Genomic DNA, 16638 nt, shown 5'->3' with positions numbered 1-16638 from the left:
GAACCCTCCCTACACCGGAATAATCCCAAAAACAAGAAACTTGCGAATGTAGTACCGGGGGGTCTGGGGGGTATGTTGGATATTTGTTGCTGGGATGGTATGGTTGGGGGGTGTTCCTTTCCCCTCAGATCCCCTGGTGCTATATTCTCCTCCAACAAGATTTGGTACCCTCCCCACGTCGGAATGATCCTAAAAACAGGAAACTTACGAACGTAGTACCGGAAGGTCCGGGAGGTATGTTGGATATGGACTTTTGGGGGAGAGTCCGCTGGTAGTTTTGAGAGTAGGTATTTTGGGAAGGTCCTCCAGAAATTTAGTTAGGTTTCCTGTGGAGCTCAGGGTGTCTGTCTTTCTGAAGGGTACCTACTTCACGTGTTAGGCTAGGAGTTTAGGAGAATCTTTGCAGAAGATTTCGCTAAATTCTCCAGGTAATTTGTCTACTCGTACGTGGATTATTTCTCCTCCGATGGAATTGGCTGCAATTGTTTTGCTCGGTTATTGCGCCAGAGCCAACAAGCGTTAAAATTTCCATTAAAATTAATGCATCCTGCACTGATATAGGTCATTATTCCATCGATAACAAAACATTCGCATTGTTCGAGGGCGCTCTCAATAGCGTGGGCAATCTCGATCAGGTGCAGCCTTGTGGAAACGTTACAAATGGACGCGCTCGCCATTATTTTTTTATTCATCTCGAAATCGGGGCGAAGATGAAGCTGTTCGTGTTAATTTTAAGCGCAATTGCCTTAACGGTATGTAATCGACGTTAATTCCCAGGCCGGTCCAGATTTAGTTCAGTTTCAGGATGGCGCTGCCGTTTCCGAGTCGGGCATTGATCCAAGAGCCAACTGCTTCCAAGTGCTGAAGCGCAAAAGTAAGTTATTCGAGTTGGTTTCGAGCAATCGCTAATGCTTTTCCAAGCAACTACGCGTACAACTGCCAGAACGACGACGACAACGGCGACTACGACGACGACTACAACGGCAGCCAGCAGTCCTTCTTCTGAGGAGGTAACCACGCCGCCGCCGACAACTGACGCCTCCACGGCGCCGCCAGCCGAAACTTCGCCTCCAGCTGAAACTTCAGCGCCAGAGGAAACCTCTGCGGCCGAAACGACAACGGTGGCGCAAGCGGAAAGTGAAGCACCCTCGGAAGGCACCACAGTCTTATTAGACGGCGAGGAAGAGGAACCATAGCGAGTGGCGACACTGTAGCGTTTTGAAACGGTGCCAGATTCCTCCCTGTATTGGATGTGTGCATTAGAGTCTTTTTTTTGTTCGTTCTTTTCAAACCCGCGTAGGGTCGGGAAAGAATAGCCCTACTGCAGAGGCACTGCATGTCGTAAGAGGCGACTAATCAATGGCGGTCCGAGCGGCAACGCTGATGATTTGGAAGTACCTATCGATAATTTAAGGTTTCCGGTCTAAATCTTGGTGCGAGAAATAGGGGGGGGGGGGTCATTTTTGACACCAATGCAATATATCTCACTTACTCTAACGTGAGGGTGGTGAAAAGGACAATTGAAACTTCAGCTCCACACCCCTGACACTTCCCTCCAAAATGTCCCGAACCTACTGTGCTCTCAAAATCGCTTTGCGTATAGAGATATTGTTTGTTACCACCCAGACCGTACGGTACCTCACCCCCCACCCCCCAAAATTGCGTCAAAGGATCTCAAAATAGATCTGGGGATGTAAGATATGCCCCTTTAAAATTATTTTGCAATCGTGGAGGTTTTAAATCGTGTTAAGGGCGAAAGTAGTACCGGGAGGTACAAAATACTTATAAATAATTTATTTATTTAATTATTTTATTTATTAATTATTTATAATTTATAATAATTTATAAGTTCTCGAGATACGTCTCTTAAATCGAATTCTATTTTTCTGTAGAAACTTTAGCGAAACCCAGGGCGAAACCTTAAATACAATATTCAAATTTTCTTTCTTCCCCAAAACATACAACCCTTAGAACTTTGAGGCGAGCTTAATATCGAGAGGTCTGGGAGGTATGGAATACCCCCCCCCCCTCCTGCCAACAATCAATAACCCCAGCACAGAAGGAAAAACCACGACAGTTTCGAGAGAGGGAAAAAAAAAGAGATTTGATGACCTGCCCACGAAACTGTAATGTATTTTTTGTTCTGTGCTGTGGGGGCTATTGACTAGGGGGTATTCCAGGCCCCCAGGTGTACCATTCTCCCCCAAAATATACAACCCTTAGAACTTAGGGGAGAGTGTATTACTGAAGGTCTGGAGGTTTACAATACCTCCCACCCTTTTAACCCCATAAACAAGTATCCAACATTTCTTTCCGTTCTATCACGATTTTCGTGTACGAAATATTTTCTTGCACTGGTGAGGGTTCTAGATTTGGTTGATGGGGAACACAATACCAGCGAAAAGGAAGGTCCAAACCGTCCGTTCCCGAAAACTATTTTAAGAGGGTGATGGGGTTAGATCTTCTATTGTCCACTGGGGTGTATTCCATACCACCCCGACCTCCTGGTACTACTTTCAGAATTTTCTCCTTTTTTAGATTATTTTGCAGTGGTGGGGGTTCTAAATTTTTTGTTGGAGAACACAATACCGCGGGGTCTGGGGGGTATGGAATACCCCCTGTGAAAAGGAAGGTTCAAACCGCCCGTTCCCGGTAACTATTTTAAGAGCGTGATGGGGTTGAATCTTTTATTGTCCACTGGAGTGTATTCCATACCACCCCAGACCTCCTCGTACTACTTTCAGAATTTTCTCCCTTTTAAAATTATTTTGCAGTGGTGGGGTTTCTAAATTTTTTGATGGGGAACACAATACCGGGGGGTATGGAATACCCGCCAGTGAAAAGAAAGGTCCAAACCGCCCGTTCCCGAAAACTATTTTAAGAGGGTGATAGGGTTAGATCTTCTATTGTCCACTGGGGTGTATTCCATACCACCCCGACTTCCTGGTACTACTTTCAGAATTTTCTTTCTTTTAAGATTATTTTGCAGTGGTGGGGATTCTAAATTTTTTTATGGTGAACACAATACTGGGGGGTCTGGGGAGTATGGAATACTGACTCCCCCTGACTCACTTTTAAAATTATCACCTATTAAAAGCGTCTTGGGTCCATTACTCTCTCATCATATCCAAAAAGATGTTTGGATCTGGTTTCATATCCCTCAGATCCCCACCCTCTTCCTCCCTTTATAAGCTGCTCCTCTAACGACTACTTAGAACCGTCACTGCTGCAAAACAATTATAAAGAAAGGGGTATTGAAGATACCTGCAGGCTCTTAACAGTCTCTAAACGTCTATGACCATTTACGCGCTTAAAACGGCTTTTGGGAAAGGGGAGTTTTGATCTTCTTATACCATGGTATCAGCTTTCTTCCGGAGTTCGTTGCAGGATCTTGAGGAGGCACAGTAAACGACACGGTCTCAGACCGCACTGGCAGAAGGTCAATTGTAATTAACGAATTTTGATTTACCATGAATCGTTGGCACCATAGCGACATGATTACATCATTATTGGCGAGTTACCCAGTTAATTTACAACAATCGCATTATTGCAATACGATTTAAATTGTTAGGTCCTTCGACGGAGGTCATTTATTTTGGTGCTTTGAATAAAATCAATTGTGCCTCCCCCGCATTTAGCATGATTGATTCGCATTGTTCGCGTTGGCCTCGCGGGGAGTTACAAAAAGACGGGTCCGTCGTACCCGCCGTCATTTTTGGGCGAAATAATGAAGCTGCTCGTGTTCATCCTAAGCACCGCCACGCTGATCGTAAGTTACGACCGATAAACGGGCGCGATGATCTCTTCCAAATCTCTAGGACGCCGCCGCCATCTCGGGCAGGAACGTTGATCCGAGAGGTGACTGCATTTGGATGTTCAAACGTAGGACGAGTAAGTACTCCCAGAGGCTTTTTCCTTCGACTGATCACGCATGATTAGCGACCACGACGACGACTACAACACGAAGACCGACATCTGCCGCGGGGGTGAGCGTTCCAGTTCCGGCGTCACTTCCAACGGAAGCTGTTGCGATCGATCCGAGGGGAGTTACGGCACCTGCTGGTTCAGAAGTGGAGGGGGATTAGTCAAAATACACATTTCGTAAAAAATGCTTTATTGTACTTTTTCCTAAACCTAATACTCGATTGTGACGCACTTCGTTTTGAGATACTCGTTCAGTGCTTCTTGACCTAGAGGACATATTCACGGTTTATTTGGATTGGACCAGTGGAAAAAGCTTACCGAGATCCTTTCCAAATCCTGACTGTTTGAAACCGCCAAATGGTGCCGCGACATCTGTCTTGTTATACGTGTTGACGAAGACCGTACCGGCGTCGAGCGACTCGGCGAAGCGAAGCGCTTTGGAGAGGTCCTTGGTGAACACCCCCGATGCCAATCCGTACTCGGTTGCGTTCGATCGTCTCAAAACGTCATCGATGTCACTACCCAACAACGTTAACATCACCAAAACCGCCGCTACCTCAGGGTGACTTACCCATCCTCAAATTTGCTGATGATCATGATCGGCCCAAACGACTCCTCGTTGGCGATGTACATGTGGTCGTCAACGTCTGTAAAAATGGCGGGCTCGAAGAAGTACCCGGGTCGGTCCAGACGCTTTCCGCCGCACTCGAGCGTGGCGCCCTCCTTCACGCCGATCTGCACGAACTCCAACAGCTTCTCGAAGTGTGCCAGGTGGTTCTGCGGTCCGTGCGACGTCGATCTCAGCAGCGGATCCCCAATCGCGATGCGTTTCGTCTCCTGCACGACCCTCCGCACGAACTCGTCGTGTATGCTCGCCTCGACAAACAAGCGACCGGCCGCGATGCAATTCTCGCCCTTATTGAAGAACACGCTTTGCATCCCCTAAAAGAGGATGTCCGAGTGATCGCTCGCGGAGGTGACCGGGGGGATACTCACCAGTCGCACGGCCTTATCTAAATCACAGTCGGAGAATATAACTAGCGGCGATTTGCCGCCAAGTTCCAGCGAGCATTTCTTCATGTTCGATTCGGCGCACGTTTTCATTATGACCTGCCCGATTTCTGTGCTGCCGGTGAAGCCCAGTTTGCGTATGTGGGGGTGGGCGGCAATGGCTTGGCCGCATTTTGAACCTGAAAAATTGAGAAACATCAAACTGAAGAAAATGTTACAAAAAAACCGTGGTCTTTTAGATTTGAAGGGGGGGGGGGGGGTTCTTGCCCTTCAGATCAGCGGTTACTCGCCAGTCAATACTCCCCAGCACAGAAAGAAAAGTGACAGTTTCGGAAGAGGGTGACCAAATCTCTTTTTTTCCATACCCCCAGACCCCACCCCCTGTGCTAAATTTCGAAAACCCCTCAGATAATACATCCCAGAGAATGATAAGTGACAGTTTCGGAAAAGGGTCATCAAATCTCTTTGAAAATCCCCCGGTGCTACATTCTGAAATACCCCCCCCTCCTCGTCAATACCTACTCCACAACACTGAAGGATAAGTGACAGTTTCGGGAAAGAGTAATCAAATATCTTTTTCTAGTGGGTATCCAGACCCCCAAATACTACATTCGGAATTTTCTCCTTTTTAAGATTATTTTACAGTGGTGGGGGTTCTAAATTTTGTTGTTGGGGGTATGGGGGGTATGGTAATACCATACCCCCCAGTGAAAAAGAAGGTCCAATCTGCCCGTTCTCGATAAATATTTTAAGAGAGTGATGGAGTTGGAACTACTGGGGTGTATTCCATACCACCACCCCCCCTTCACACCCCCAGATGGTGCTTTCAGAATTTTCTTCTTTATGAGGTTACTTTGTATTGGTGGGGATTCTAAATTTTGTTGATGGGGAACACAATACCGGGGGGTCCCGCTCGTTTCCGGTAATAATTATATTTTAAGAGCGTAATGGGGTTGGATCCACTATTTTCTACCCCTCAGGCCTCTTTGGTACTACGTTCGTCGTTTTCCCCTCTTTAAGATTATTTTGCAGTGATGGGGGTTCTATATTCTGTTAGTGGGGAACACAATACACCCCTCCCTCCCCACTGAAAAGTAAGATCCATAATAGTTTTCGTTTCCCAAAATTATTTTAGGAGCGCGGCCCCCCGGTGCTAAATTTTGAAATACCGCCTAGCCAATACCCCTTCAGCACAGAAGGAAAAGTAACCGTTTCTGGAGTGCCATCAAATCTCTCTTTTTCTGGGGGGTATTCTATACCCCCAAGACCATACGGTGCTAAATTTTGAAATACTACCCTGCACCAAATCTCTTTTTCTGGAGGGTATCACACCTCCCGGCCCCACAGCGCTAAATTTTACCCCCCTCCCTAATACTCCCCAGCACAGAAGAAGAAGAAGTGACAGTTTCGGGAGAGGGTCATCTAATGTTTTTTTTCCTGGGGGGTATTACAAACCCCCAGCCCTCCAGGCGCTAATTTTTGAAATCCCCCCCCCTCCCCAGCCAAAACTCCCCAGCATAGAAGAAAGAATGACACTTTTGGGAGAGGCTCATCGAATCATTTTTTTTCTGGGTGTATTCCATACCCCCCAAATCCCCCGGCGCAAAATTTTGAAATAGCTCCAGCCAATACTACCCAGCACAGTTTCAGGAAAGGGTCATCAAATCTCTTTTTTCCTGGGAGATATTCCATACCACCAGACACCCCCCCCCATGCTAAATTTTCCCCAAAAATATATAGGACGTGGATTTTGTTGGGAGTGTCTTTCAAATTTTCGTTTCCTGAGAGATATAAATTAGCCAATCCCCCCCCCCCCCCGAAGGAAAGTAACGGTGTTTGTGGAGAGTGCCATCAAATCTCTCTTTTTCTGGGGGGTATTCTATGCCCCCCAAGACCCTACGGTGCTAAATTTTGAAATACTCCCCGGCACAGAGAAGCAAAAGTGACAGTTTCGGGAGAGAGTTATGAAATCTCTTTTTCAGGAGCCTATTGTACACCCCCCAGACCTCCCGGTGTAAATTTGGAAATACCCCTCAGGCAATACTCCCCAGCACAGAAGGAAAAGAGACAGTTTCGGGAAATCAATCTCTTTTTCTGGAGCGTATCCAGACCCCTCCGCCCCCCCCCCGAGCAATTTTGGCCCCCCTCTCCCGCTAATACTACCCAGCACAGAAGGGGAAGTGACAGTTTCGGGAGAGGGTCAGCAAATGATTTTTTGTGGGGGGTATTACAAACCCCCAGCCCTCCCGGTGCCAATTTTTGAAATCCCACCCCCCTTCCCCCCAACCAATACTTCCCAGCATTGAAGAAAAAATGGCAGTTTTGAGAGAGGCTCATCAAATCTTTTTTTCCTGGGCGAATTCCATATCCACCAAACCCCCCGGTGCATGATTTTGTTAGGAGTGTCTTTCAAATTTTTGTTTTCTGGGAGATATTCCATCACTAGAAGTCTAAGTGTTGAATGTTTTGGAGGAGAATGTCACACCGGGTGGTCTGAGAGTATGGAATATCTCCCAAGCAAAATTCCCCAGCACAGGAGAAAAAAAACGTGGCAGTCCTTTTTTTTCTCCTGAACGTTATACCCTCTCCTCCTCCCGGTGCTAAATTTTCCTTCAAAAGTGTTCAGGACAATAAACTTGTTTATGGAGCCCCCCCTCCCGAGACCCTGCAGCGCCATATACTCCCCCACAAATATTAGGACACTTATGACTATTTTGGTGGGAGTGCATCTAATTTTCGATTCCTGGAAGATCATCCATACACGAGAGTTGTAACGATTGAATGATATGGTGAAGAATTTAGCACGGTCGGGGGGGGGGGAGTATTTTTGGAACTAGACAGGACCCTTGGAGTCCTTTACTAATCTGATGGGGGTCTTGTGGTCGGAAAAACTCACCTGTACCAGGAAGAACGTTGATAACTCCAGGTGGTATACCGGCCTTGGCCGCCAACTCTGCGAACTTCAGCGCCGTCAGCGGGCACACCTGGGCCGGCTTGATCACAACCGTGTTTCCTGCAGCTAAGCACGCGGCCATTTTCCACGACAACATCATCAGCGGGTAGTTCCACGGGGTGATTAATCCGCAAACGCTAAAAATCGAATTCGACTCAATAATTCGCGGTCACGGTCACCTACCCAATGGGTTCGCGTCGGGTGAAGGTCAAATTCTTGTTTGGTCTCGCGTGCGAAATGGGAATGGTGGATCCCTGGATCTTATCGGTGCAACCGGCGAAGTACCTCCACGTTTCGATGCTCATTCCGATGTGCGTCTTCAGTGCTAAGGTGTAGACGGCGCCGGAATCGATCGACTCGATCGTCGCCAGCTCCTCGCGGTGCTCGTGCATCAAATCCGCCAACCTGTACAATAACTGCCCCCTCTCCCTCGCGCTAATCTTGCTCCACTCGCCGGTCTCGAACGCCTTCTTCGCGGCGGCCACTGCCTTGTCCACGTCTTTGGCCGATGCGCACTGCACCTTGCAGATGACGCTTTCGTCGCTCGGATTTACGGAGGTCAGCGTCTGTCCGTCTGCGCTGTCGACAAACTTGCCGTCGATGAAGAGCTGACAGGGCACCTTCACCGTCATTCCGTTCACCTCCAGCTCGACGCCCTCGTACTCGATTTCGGTCGGCGCGGAGCTTCCTCTCAGCTTGAGTATGACGGTCGTGCAGAACTCGTCGAGAACCGGCGCGAGAAACACGTCCTCGTTGGCCAGCTCGGCTTTGGTCAGGTCCTTTACTTCCTCGACAAGTCTGACGACGTCCATCGAGCCGGCGCCGCACGCGAAGAAGTCGGCGTCCCACTCGAGCTCGGTCTTCAGGATGCTCTCCCAGATGGTCTTGATGGAGTTGACGAAGTTCGTTTCCTCGGTGGTGTATTTGAGCGCGACCTGGTTCGAGGACTCGATGAGCCGGGCGGCCTCTCGCATGCGACCGTTCAGCTTGACTCGCTTGACGTTGACGTGCACTCCGTCGGATCCAGTGAGCAGCAAACCGTCCTCGTGGATGACACCGGGCTTGGTGCCTTCGATCGCGATTTCCGTTCCCTGAGGTACCGGCTTCCTCCAGACGGTCGAGCCGAAGAGCAAGGCGTATTGCGGTTCGCCCTCGGGTAGTGTGATCGTGCAGGACGCGCCCGGTACCGAGTCCATGCCGCGGATGAAGTCGTGGAGCTGCTTGCCCGTCTTTGTCCAGTCGATTTTCTGCAGCTCGGCTTTGTTTAGCATCGCATCGTAGGTGGCGCCCTTTTCCGACTGGATGTCTTTGGGCGCGGTGTCCTGGGCCACCATGTCAACGGCGCGAGCGATGGCGGAGACGCCGACGGGGTAGAGGAATCGCTTGTAGATGGTGTCGACGGTATCGTTGGGCTCGACCGCGCACTTCTCTTGGAGGAGAATTGGACCGGTGTCCAAACCGTCATCGGGCCAGAAGATCGTGAGCCCGGCCTCTTTGTCGCCGCAGATCAATGTCCTAGAAGATCGTTTCTAACTGTGCCCACTAGGAGGGTGACTTACCAGTTGATCGCACTTGCCCCCCGATGCCTCGGCAGTATGGAGGGGTGGTAGCAGATGCTTTGCATGCGTGGGTAGTTGATGACCTCCATCGGTATGAACTGGGAACAGTAAGCGAGCACGTTCAGGTCGGCGTTCACCCCCATGTAAGTGTGCAGCACTTCCGGTATAACCTTCCCGCCTTTCCTCCACGTTTTGAATTTGAACACCGGAACGTCATTCTCGCGACCGGCGAGCGCTGAAAATTAACCTCAATCTCCACCTCGCCCCAACGTTCGGCGCACTCACCGAGCGGATCCTCCCGATTGTTTTTGTCCTCGATCGTGAAAATCCCGACGATCTGATGGCCGTGCAGGCGCAACCTGTGGAAGACGTCCGCGGCGAAGGTGCTCTGCCCGATAAGGGCGACCCGAAGCGTACTTCTCGGATTCGGATTGTTTTGCTACGAAATCAATTACGTCATCAATTAATTGCTGCGAATTGTGCTAATGAGCGTTATCGGCATGTGTCCGAAATACTTTATCACGAAATTTCTGCTATCAGTAAATATTGCGCACTAACACTTTTGATAGATACAAATGTATTGCTCAACCCAGAACCAACTCCCATCGATTTGCCAAATTTTGCTAATTAGAATTATTCCTAATTAATACTGCTAATTGCACCAAAATTAAAATTAAGTCACTCAATTGTTATAATTATAATTAGAGAGGAAGAAAATTTCATCTAAAGCGATTGTAGAAGGCAAAGTGCCCATAACTACCAGCAATTTTTTGGTTGCTTCATCAAATTCATTATAATTACTTAGAACTAGCACGCTAATTACCATCAAAATTGAAATAGTGAAAATTAGCGCGTATTATTCTAATAGAAACAGAAGCTAATATTAGTTTTCTATTTGCGATAGTTGATTAGAAAGTGAGTACTTACATTCGGTGCCATGTCTTAAACACGCCGCGATAGCGTATCGCAAACAACTAAGAGCTCCCGATTTCTCTTTCGGCAATTTATAGATGATCAGGCTCGGTCCATTATCTCACTGATTTTTCTACAATAAACATTCGGGAGTGAGTAAATAAACGCCGTGCCTTTCTCTTAGATGCACTCATCACAGTATCGTTAGATGAACGGAGGATGATAGCGGAGAGGTTATCTTGTTTGGTTTACGAAATTATACATTACGAGAGTCCTTAAGAACGTAATTTGTGATTCCAATGGTTCATTTGTAAGGGCAAACTTGAGATAGTCGGGGTAAAAGTTTAAATGTTCTACCACTTAACCCGCACGTACCTTGTTTTAACTGTGTGCAGGCATTTTTTTAATTCCCCTCTCCGGACGCGCTCTTCCAAGATTTTTTGATTTTTCAACCTAGCAGTCCATGACCTGATAGGCGGATGGCTACTTTTTGTTCATATCTCCTTTTGCACCCTATGGCCTCCGTGAGGTTGAAATTATTTTCCAAAATGTTATTTTACCTGACCCAGTAATTTTGTACTTCTGGAACACTCCCAGTAGAAGATCAAAACGTGCGAGCGTGCTTGGTCCTGTTTTCGGGAAAGGGGAGTTTGTTCTTCTTTTCTGGAGAGTATTCCATATCCCCCACAACCCTCGGTCCTACATTCGTTATTTTCTTCTCTTTAAGATTATTTTACAGTGGGCGGCTTCTCAATCGTGTAGGGGGAGAACGTAGTGACGGGTGGTCTGGGGGCTATGGTAAACCTCCCAGTAAAAGATCAAAGCTTCCGTTCCTCGAAAACTATTTTAAGAGCGTGATTGGTCCTGATTTCGATAAAGGAAAGTTTTGATCTTCTTTTCTGGGGGGTATTCTATACCCCCTAGACCTCCCAGTTTCCATAATATTTTTCACAAAAACTAATATGACAGTGCTAGGGGTAATATAAACAAAATTTTTTGAAGTATTTGAAGTATTAAAAAGAACCACGAATGTTTTTATTGTTTTTCTATAAAGCGATCGATTTCGGGTTATGAGTTACCCATCATCAGCTAGGTTAGGTTAGGTCTCACTAATTTTGGTGCGTAGAATCCAAAACGAATCGTACTTTTTCGATCAGACCTCTCAATCAAAAGTTATGGACCAAATACAAATTTCGAGAAAAAGTTCAAAGGGCTGTATCGTTTGATCCAGTGGACCAATCTTGGAACTGTTTGAAATTATGGATTCTACGGGCCAAACTCTATAAGAAAATTTTTTTTCCCGGTCGTTCTGAGACAATTTTTGTCTACGGCCTCAAAAAAAGGCAGTGTATAACCTTCCATTTTTACCAAAAATCGACTGCTCCAAAATTTCTCGGGAAAACACTTTTTCTCACTAATTTTGGTGCGTAGAATCCAAAGCGAATCGTACTATTTCGATCAGACCTCTCAATCAAAAGTTATGGAGCAAATACAAATTTCGAGAAAAAGTTCAAAGGGCTGTAACTTTTGATCCAGCTGTCCAATCTTGGAACTGTTTGAAATTATGGATTCTACGGGCCAAACTCTATAAGAAAATGTTTTTTCCCGGTCGATCTCAGACAATTTTTTTCTACGGCCTTAAAAAAGGCAGTGTATTACCTTCCTTTTTTACCAAAAGTCGATTGCTCCAAAATTTCTCGGAAAAACACTTTTTTTCACTAATGTTGGTGCGAAGAATCCAAAACGAATCGTACTTTTTCGATCAGACCTCTCAATCAAAAGTTATTATCCAATTTTCCTTTACTGAGCACACGGCTGGGGGGTACCCCTCCCCCCCCCCCCCTAGACCCCCCGGTAGTATCTTATTCCACAACATATCTAATGTTTAGCACTCATACGATAATTCGCGATAAAACACCATAACACTTACTCGACTCTTGTAGAATGCAGGGACGGGCCCGGGAGGGGGGGGGGCACTTCACTACTTTACTTGATTACCTTTTCGCAAAAGTTACCATGACAGTGCTAGAGCAAATAACACAAAGTAAACAAAATTATCAAGAGCTCCTTTACTGAGAGTATTGCAGTGGGGGTGAGGGTTCTAAATTATGTTGGAGGACAACACAATACACCCCCCCCCCATTGAAAGGTAAGGTCCAAACTATCCATTCCCGATATCTATTTTAAGAGCGTAATGAAGTTGGATCTGCTATTTCCTACTGGGGGGGGGGCCTTCCGGTACCACGTTCATAATTTTCTTCGCTTTTAGATTATTCTGCAGCGGAGAGAGTTCTAAACGTGTAGGATGAGAACGTACTGCCGTCGGGTCGGGGAGGGGAGGGGGGTATGATACTCCCTAGTTACGGAAGATCGAAACCTCCCTTTCTCGAAAAAACCACCTGTAAATGATGGCGCGGAGTAGTGTTAAATATTAGTGTGGTGTGACATCCTAATGATCGACATTGTACGTGTACTGCTTTCGGAAAAATTCTTGGATGATACTTCCTTAGGCTCTATTTCGATTTTTATGTATGATTTACACTGGTTGTGTACAAAAGGGTTCATAAAATTACTAATATAACAAAAGCTCGTTGTATATTTTGTATTATGATTATATAACGAGCATTTACGTGTTAGCTTAGTCGTATACAAACAAACGCAAACTCATACACTGGACAGAGTATGAGGGGCCTGGATTTTCGAACAGTCGGCGTTGTGGTCACGTTCGGCTTAGTGTCCCTTGCACTGTTGCACACGTTTCGGCAATGTGGGCACGATCGGCGTAGTGTCCGTCGGCGAAGTGGGCATGGTCGGCGTTGTGTCCCTTGCACACTTGTCGACGATGTGGGCACGGTCGGCGTAGTGTCCCTAGTCGGCGATATATGGACCTTCAAAAAATCGTGTCGGCGTTGTGGGCATTCGGTGAAGTGTCCTAGACCCCGCCCAATTACAGAGTGGCCCCCGTAATGCTTTTTAGAGGTGCCTCTGCAAAAGGTCTTAAGTTGGTCTATACTGCTCCGGTATTTACCTTACGAATTAGGAAAACTGCAGGAAAACCTAATTCGGAGTAGCCGACAGAATGCTCGAAACTGATCTCAGGAAATTCCCATCTCTGTCACAGATGAAAAATTCACCTCGACCCAGGTTCGAACACGCGACCTCCGGATTTTTAGCCCAACGCTCCACCATTGAACCGCAAGGTCGGTTTCCTGTGGCTCGATGATCTTCTCCGCAACAAAATTTTGTTGGGGAAGAACGTGGTGCGTATGGAATGTACTACGTTTTCCCACAAAAGCGCTCAGACTCTTATAATTAATTTTTAGAAAAGAACAGACGAATCTTTCTTCCCCGTGGGGTATGCTAATACTAAACGCTTGCTTTGTCGCTCTTTTCTTTTTTACCGTTTTTCCTTCTCCGAGTTCGCGATTCTTTGTCTTTTTGCTTGTTAGCGTTGTCCCCTTTCTTCGTCCTCATCTCCATGTACCTACTTCTTACCAATTCTTCACGATCTTCCATTTCTCTTTGTTTTTCACGTTCTCGTCCATCCTGTTCTAATCGCTCTTCTTGTTTTCCTTTCCGCTATTCCCGTTCTTCAACCTCTTTCGCGCGCTTGTTGCTCTTCCCTCACTTATTTAGTTGCCCTTGCTTAGTCCTTGTTCTCTTTATTCCCGTTGTTCAATTCTTCTGCTTCTTGGTCCGTATTTTTTGCTCTTTTTTCCTTTTTTTCCGTTCTCTCATTCGTGCTTCTTCCCCATTCATATTTTTATTGTTTCCGTTATTTACGCCGTCCTCGTTCTTTTCTTTCTTTACGTTCCGCTTTTTCCGATCTCCACTTGCTTCTTGCTTTTATTGTTTTAATTGTTCATTCTGTTTCTTCGCTTTCAATATTTTTGTTGCGTTCTTTCTTTTCGTCGTTCGCTTATCACCATTTTCGCAATTATTGTCATTCCTTTCCCAATTTCCGGAGTTTCTCCATCCTTCTTGTGCTTCTGCCAATTTTTTAGCGTCTCATACTCTTCTATCTTGCTTTCTCCGTTCTTCCTAATCTTTTCGATCTTCTCCCTCTTTTCCATTACCTCAGACTTTTCGCTATTTTCATTGTAATCTTTTCCTCGTTTTGTTTCTTAAACTTATCGCCTTAGGTCTTTTCGTTTCTCCAAGTTTCCTCGCAATTTTCGCGCTTCTCGCTCTTCTCATTCATGCGGTCCGTAACTCTCTCTTTCGCCCTTCCGGCTCTTTTCTGTTATTTTCTTCTCTCTTTTGTTCAGCCTTCCCGACGTTTTTCGGCTTTCTTTCCGCTCGTGCGCACGAAATCCTCACATTACATGTTTTTTTCGCCCCCACCCGATTCGAGTTCCAGTCCGGCGGGTGTGTTTGGGGGGGGGGGGAGGTGTTTAATAGATTAAACTGTTGTTTTTGTCTCATCAACCCCCACCTGCGTTTCTTGGATTACTTGAAGTTGGCGCCAAGGAGGCGCTCGCTTTATGTGAGGAGGAGGGCAAACAGTTTGTGAGAAGGCGCTATAATTACGCACTGCGTGCACCGAGAAGTGTGTGGGAAGGAGGTGGGGGCATTTTTCTCTTACCCTCGCACTTGTACACTAGTCTGAGAAAGCGTAATCGGGTCTTCTTAGAATAGGACAGACGATTTTTTTTCCTGTGAAGATGAAAAATTCATACCACAGATCCAGGGCCCAGGGTATATGACCTCGCTCATTATGAAAAAAAGGGGGGGGGGGGTTCGAGGACCAGAAGTTTCATTTCCTTACATCAACGAATTGTATGAACTTCGTCGATTAGTTACAACAGAGCCATCAACCTCAAAATGGCGGGGGAGTTGGGGCACTACCTCCCCTTCATTGACTTCATTTCGTATTTCTTTCTTTTCTGTTCCATGTCGCACTGCTTGCCCGTGTACCATTTAAGATATTGTTGTACGTTTCCCTTTTCTGTGCCCCTATCCCTATTCAGTTTGTTTTGTTTTGGAATATCCCCCCCCCCCCCTCTACCCATACAAAAAGATGCGATGGTCCTTTGCCCGCAAGTAACAGCTGCTATGGTAGTTTTCGGGAAAAGGTAATCGATTCCTCCTGCGGTGTGTTACCCAGACTCCCACGACGTTACGTCACTGGAAAGTTTTACCCGCGCATTTTACCAATTGGAATGGTACAAGGACGAAGGTTGCGAGCGGACGTGCGTCATGCTTTTCACACCACTAGCGATGTATTTGTCGAGTTACTGAGTGGATTTTATTTTTTTAAGGGAAGGTTTAGTAATAATAATAATAGGATTGATACACAGGGTGTTAATACCATAGTTGTTGATACGTAGGTAGGTAGTTAAAGGGGAATTTTCCATAGGTGTGCGTGATTTTCATTTGAGATTGATATACAGGGTGTTTATATAATTTAGGGTATTTGGGAGATTTTCTGAAGGTGATTTCAAAACTCAAGTACGATTTTTAAGTCAGTTATGATGTTTATTATGTACAATGGATTGGGGGAGATTTAGCACGTTTGCACGTTGTGTTTGGGGAGTATGGAATACCAACCAGTAAAAGAAGATCAAAACCTCCCATTTATACCCGCCGACCCCCCGATACTACGTTCGTCATTTTCTTCTCTTTAAGATTATTCTGCAGTGGGGAGTGTGTAGGGGGGGGGGGTGAACGTAGTTATGGGGGGTATGGAATACCGCCCAGTAAAAAAGGATATCCAAAAATTATTTAAAAACCACAATGAGTTTAGATTTTCTATTTTCGACTGGGGAGTATTCCATACCTCCCAAACCTCCCGGTACTACAGCCTTCGACATCAAAATTTAAAAACATCCATCAAACCTCAAATATGTAGGGGCGTATGTAGTACTCACGGACCCCTCGCGCGTCCAAAATCGTGCCGAAAACGATTCCCTATGTGCCAATTTGTCTCAAAGAATCTTCCAAAACCCTTCGGCAATGTCTTAATTCCATATAATCCACAGATTTCGATAATCCTTGAATGCCTTCTTAAAAAATCCGTTGCGATTCTGCCGTTTTATGCCTAAGACTATGTGTACCAAATTTGATTCCAATCGATTCAGCCGTTTATCCGGAAATAAGAGTACAGACGGACCGACATCGTTGAGATTTTGTTTGATTCGGATTTCTGCTGCTTCAAAACGCGTATTCCCGTAAAAAGTGGGGGGAGGGGTCATTTTTTATCAAAATGCAATGCCTCCCTTACTAACGTACGTGCGGGTGGTAAAAATGAAGCACCTCCACTCTGTCTTTCCCATCCGA

General features: G+C 46.2%; 2 protein-coding genes across 3 annotated transcripts; one reads left to right on the top strand and one right to left on the bottom strand.

Annotated features, from left to right (window-relative positions):
* Positions 1–630: 630 nt before the first annotated feature.
* LOC116160908 (mucin-7-like) lies at positions 631–1276 on the top strand. Of its 2 annotated transcripts, none has more exons than XM_031474049.1 (3): positions 631–752; positions 799–874; positions 922–1276. In XM_031474049.1, exons 1-3 carry the CDS (start codon positions 711–713, stop codon positions 1194–1196), a joined length of 393 nt encoding a protein of 130 aa, XP_031329909.1. In that variant the 5' UTR covers positions 631–710; the 3' UTR covers positions 1197–1276. The 2 variants fall into 2 exon arrangements, with proteins under 2 accessions (XP_031329909.1, XP_031329910.1); XM_031474050.1 differs by having other exon boundaries at positions 707–752; positions 805–874.
* A 2821-nt stretch (positions 1277–4097) lies between these two features.
* On the bottom strand, positions 4098–10569 carry LOC116161356 (cytosolic 10-formyltetrahydrofolate dehydrogenase). Its single transcript, XM_031474685.1, has 9 exons — positions 10375–10569; positions 9733–9886; positions 9448–9682; positions 8072–9403; positions 7832–8025; positions 4921–5114; positions 4496–4866; positions 4243–4442; positions 4098–4190 (listed from the first exon to the last, which is right to left on the bottom strand). The coding sequence occupies exons 1-9, from the start codon at positions 10384–10386 to the stop codon at positions 4135–4137; spliced, it is 2748 nt and encodes a 915-aa protein (XP_031330545.1). The 5' UTR covers positions 10387–10569; the 3' UTR covers positions 4098–4134.
* Positions 10570–16638: the final 6069 nt, after the last annotated feature.

Source organism: Photinus pyralis, unplaced genomic scaffold (assembly GCF_008802855.1).
Source record: "Photinus pyralis isolate 1611_PpyrPB1 unplaced genomic scaffold, Ppyr1.3 Ppyr1.4_LG10, whole genome shotgun sequence".
Classification (NCBI taxonomy): Eukaryota; Metazoa; Arthropoda; class Insecta; order Coleoptera; family Lampyridae; genus Photinus; species Photinus pyralis.
Note: the sequence above shows the minus strand (reverse complement) of the source record. Positions and strands in the feature narration are given on the sequence as shown.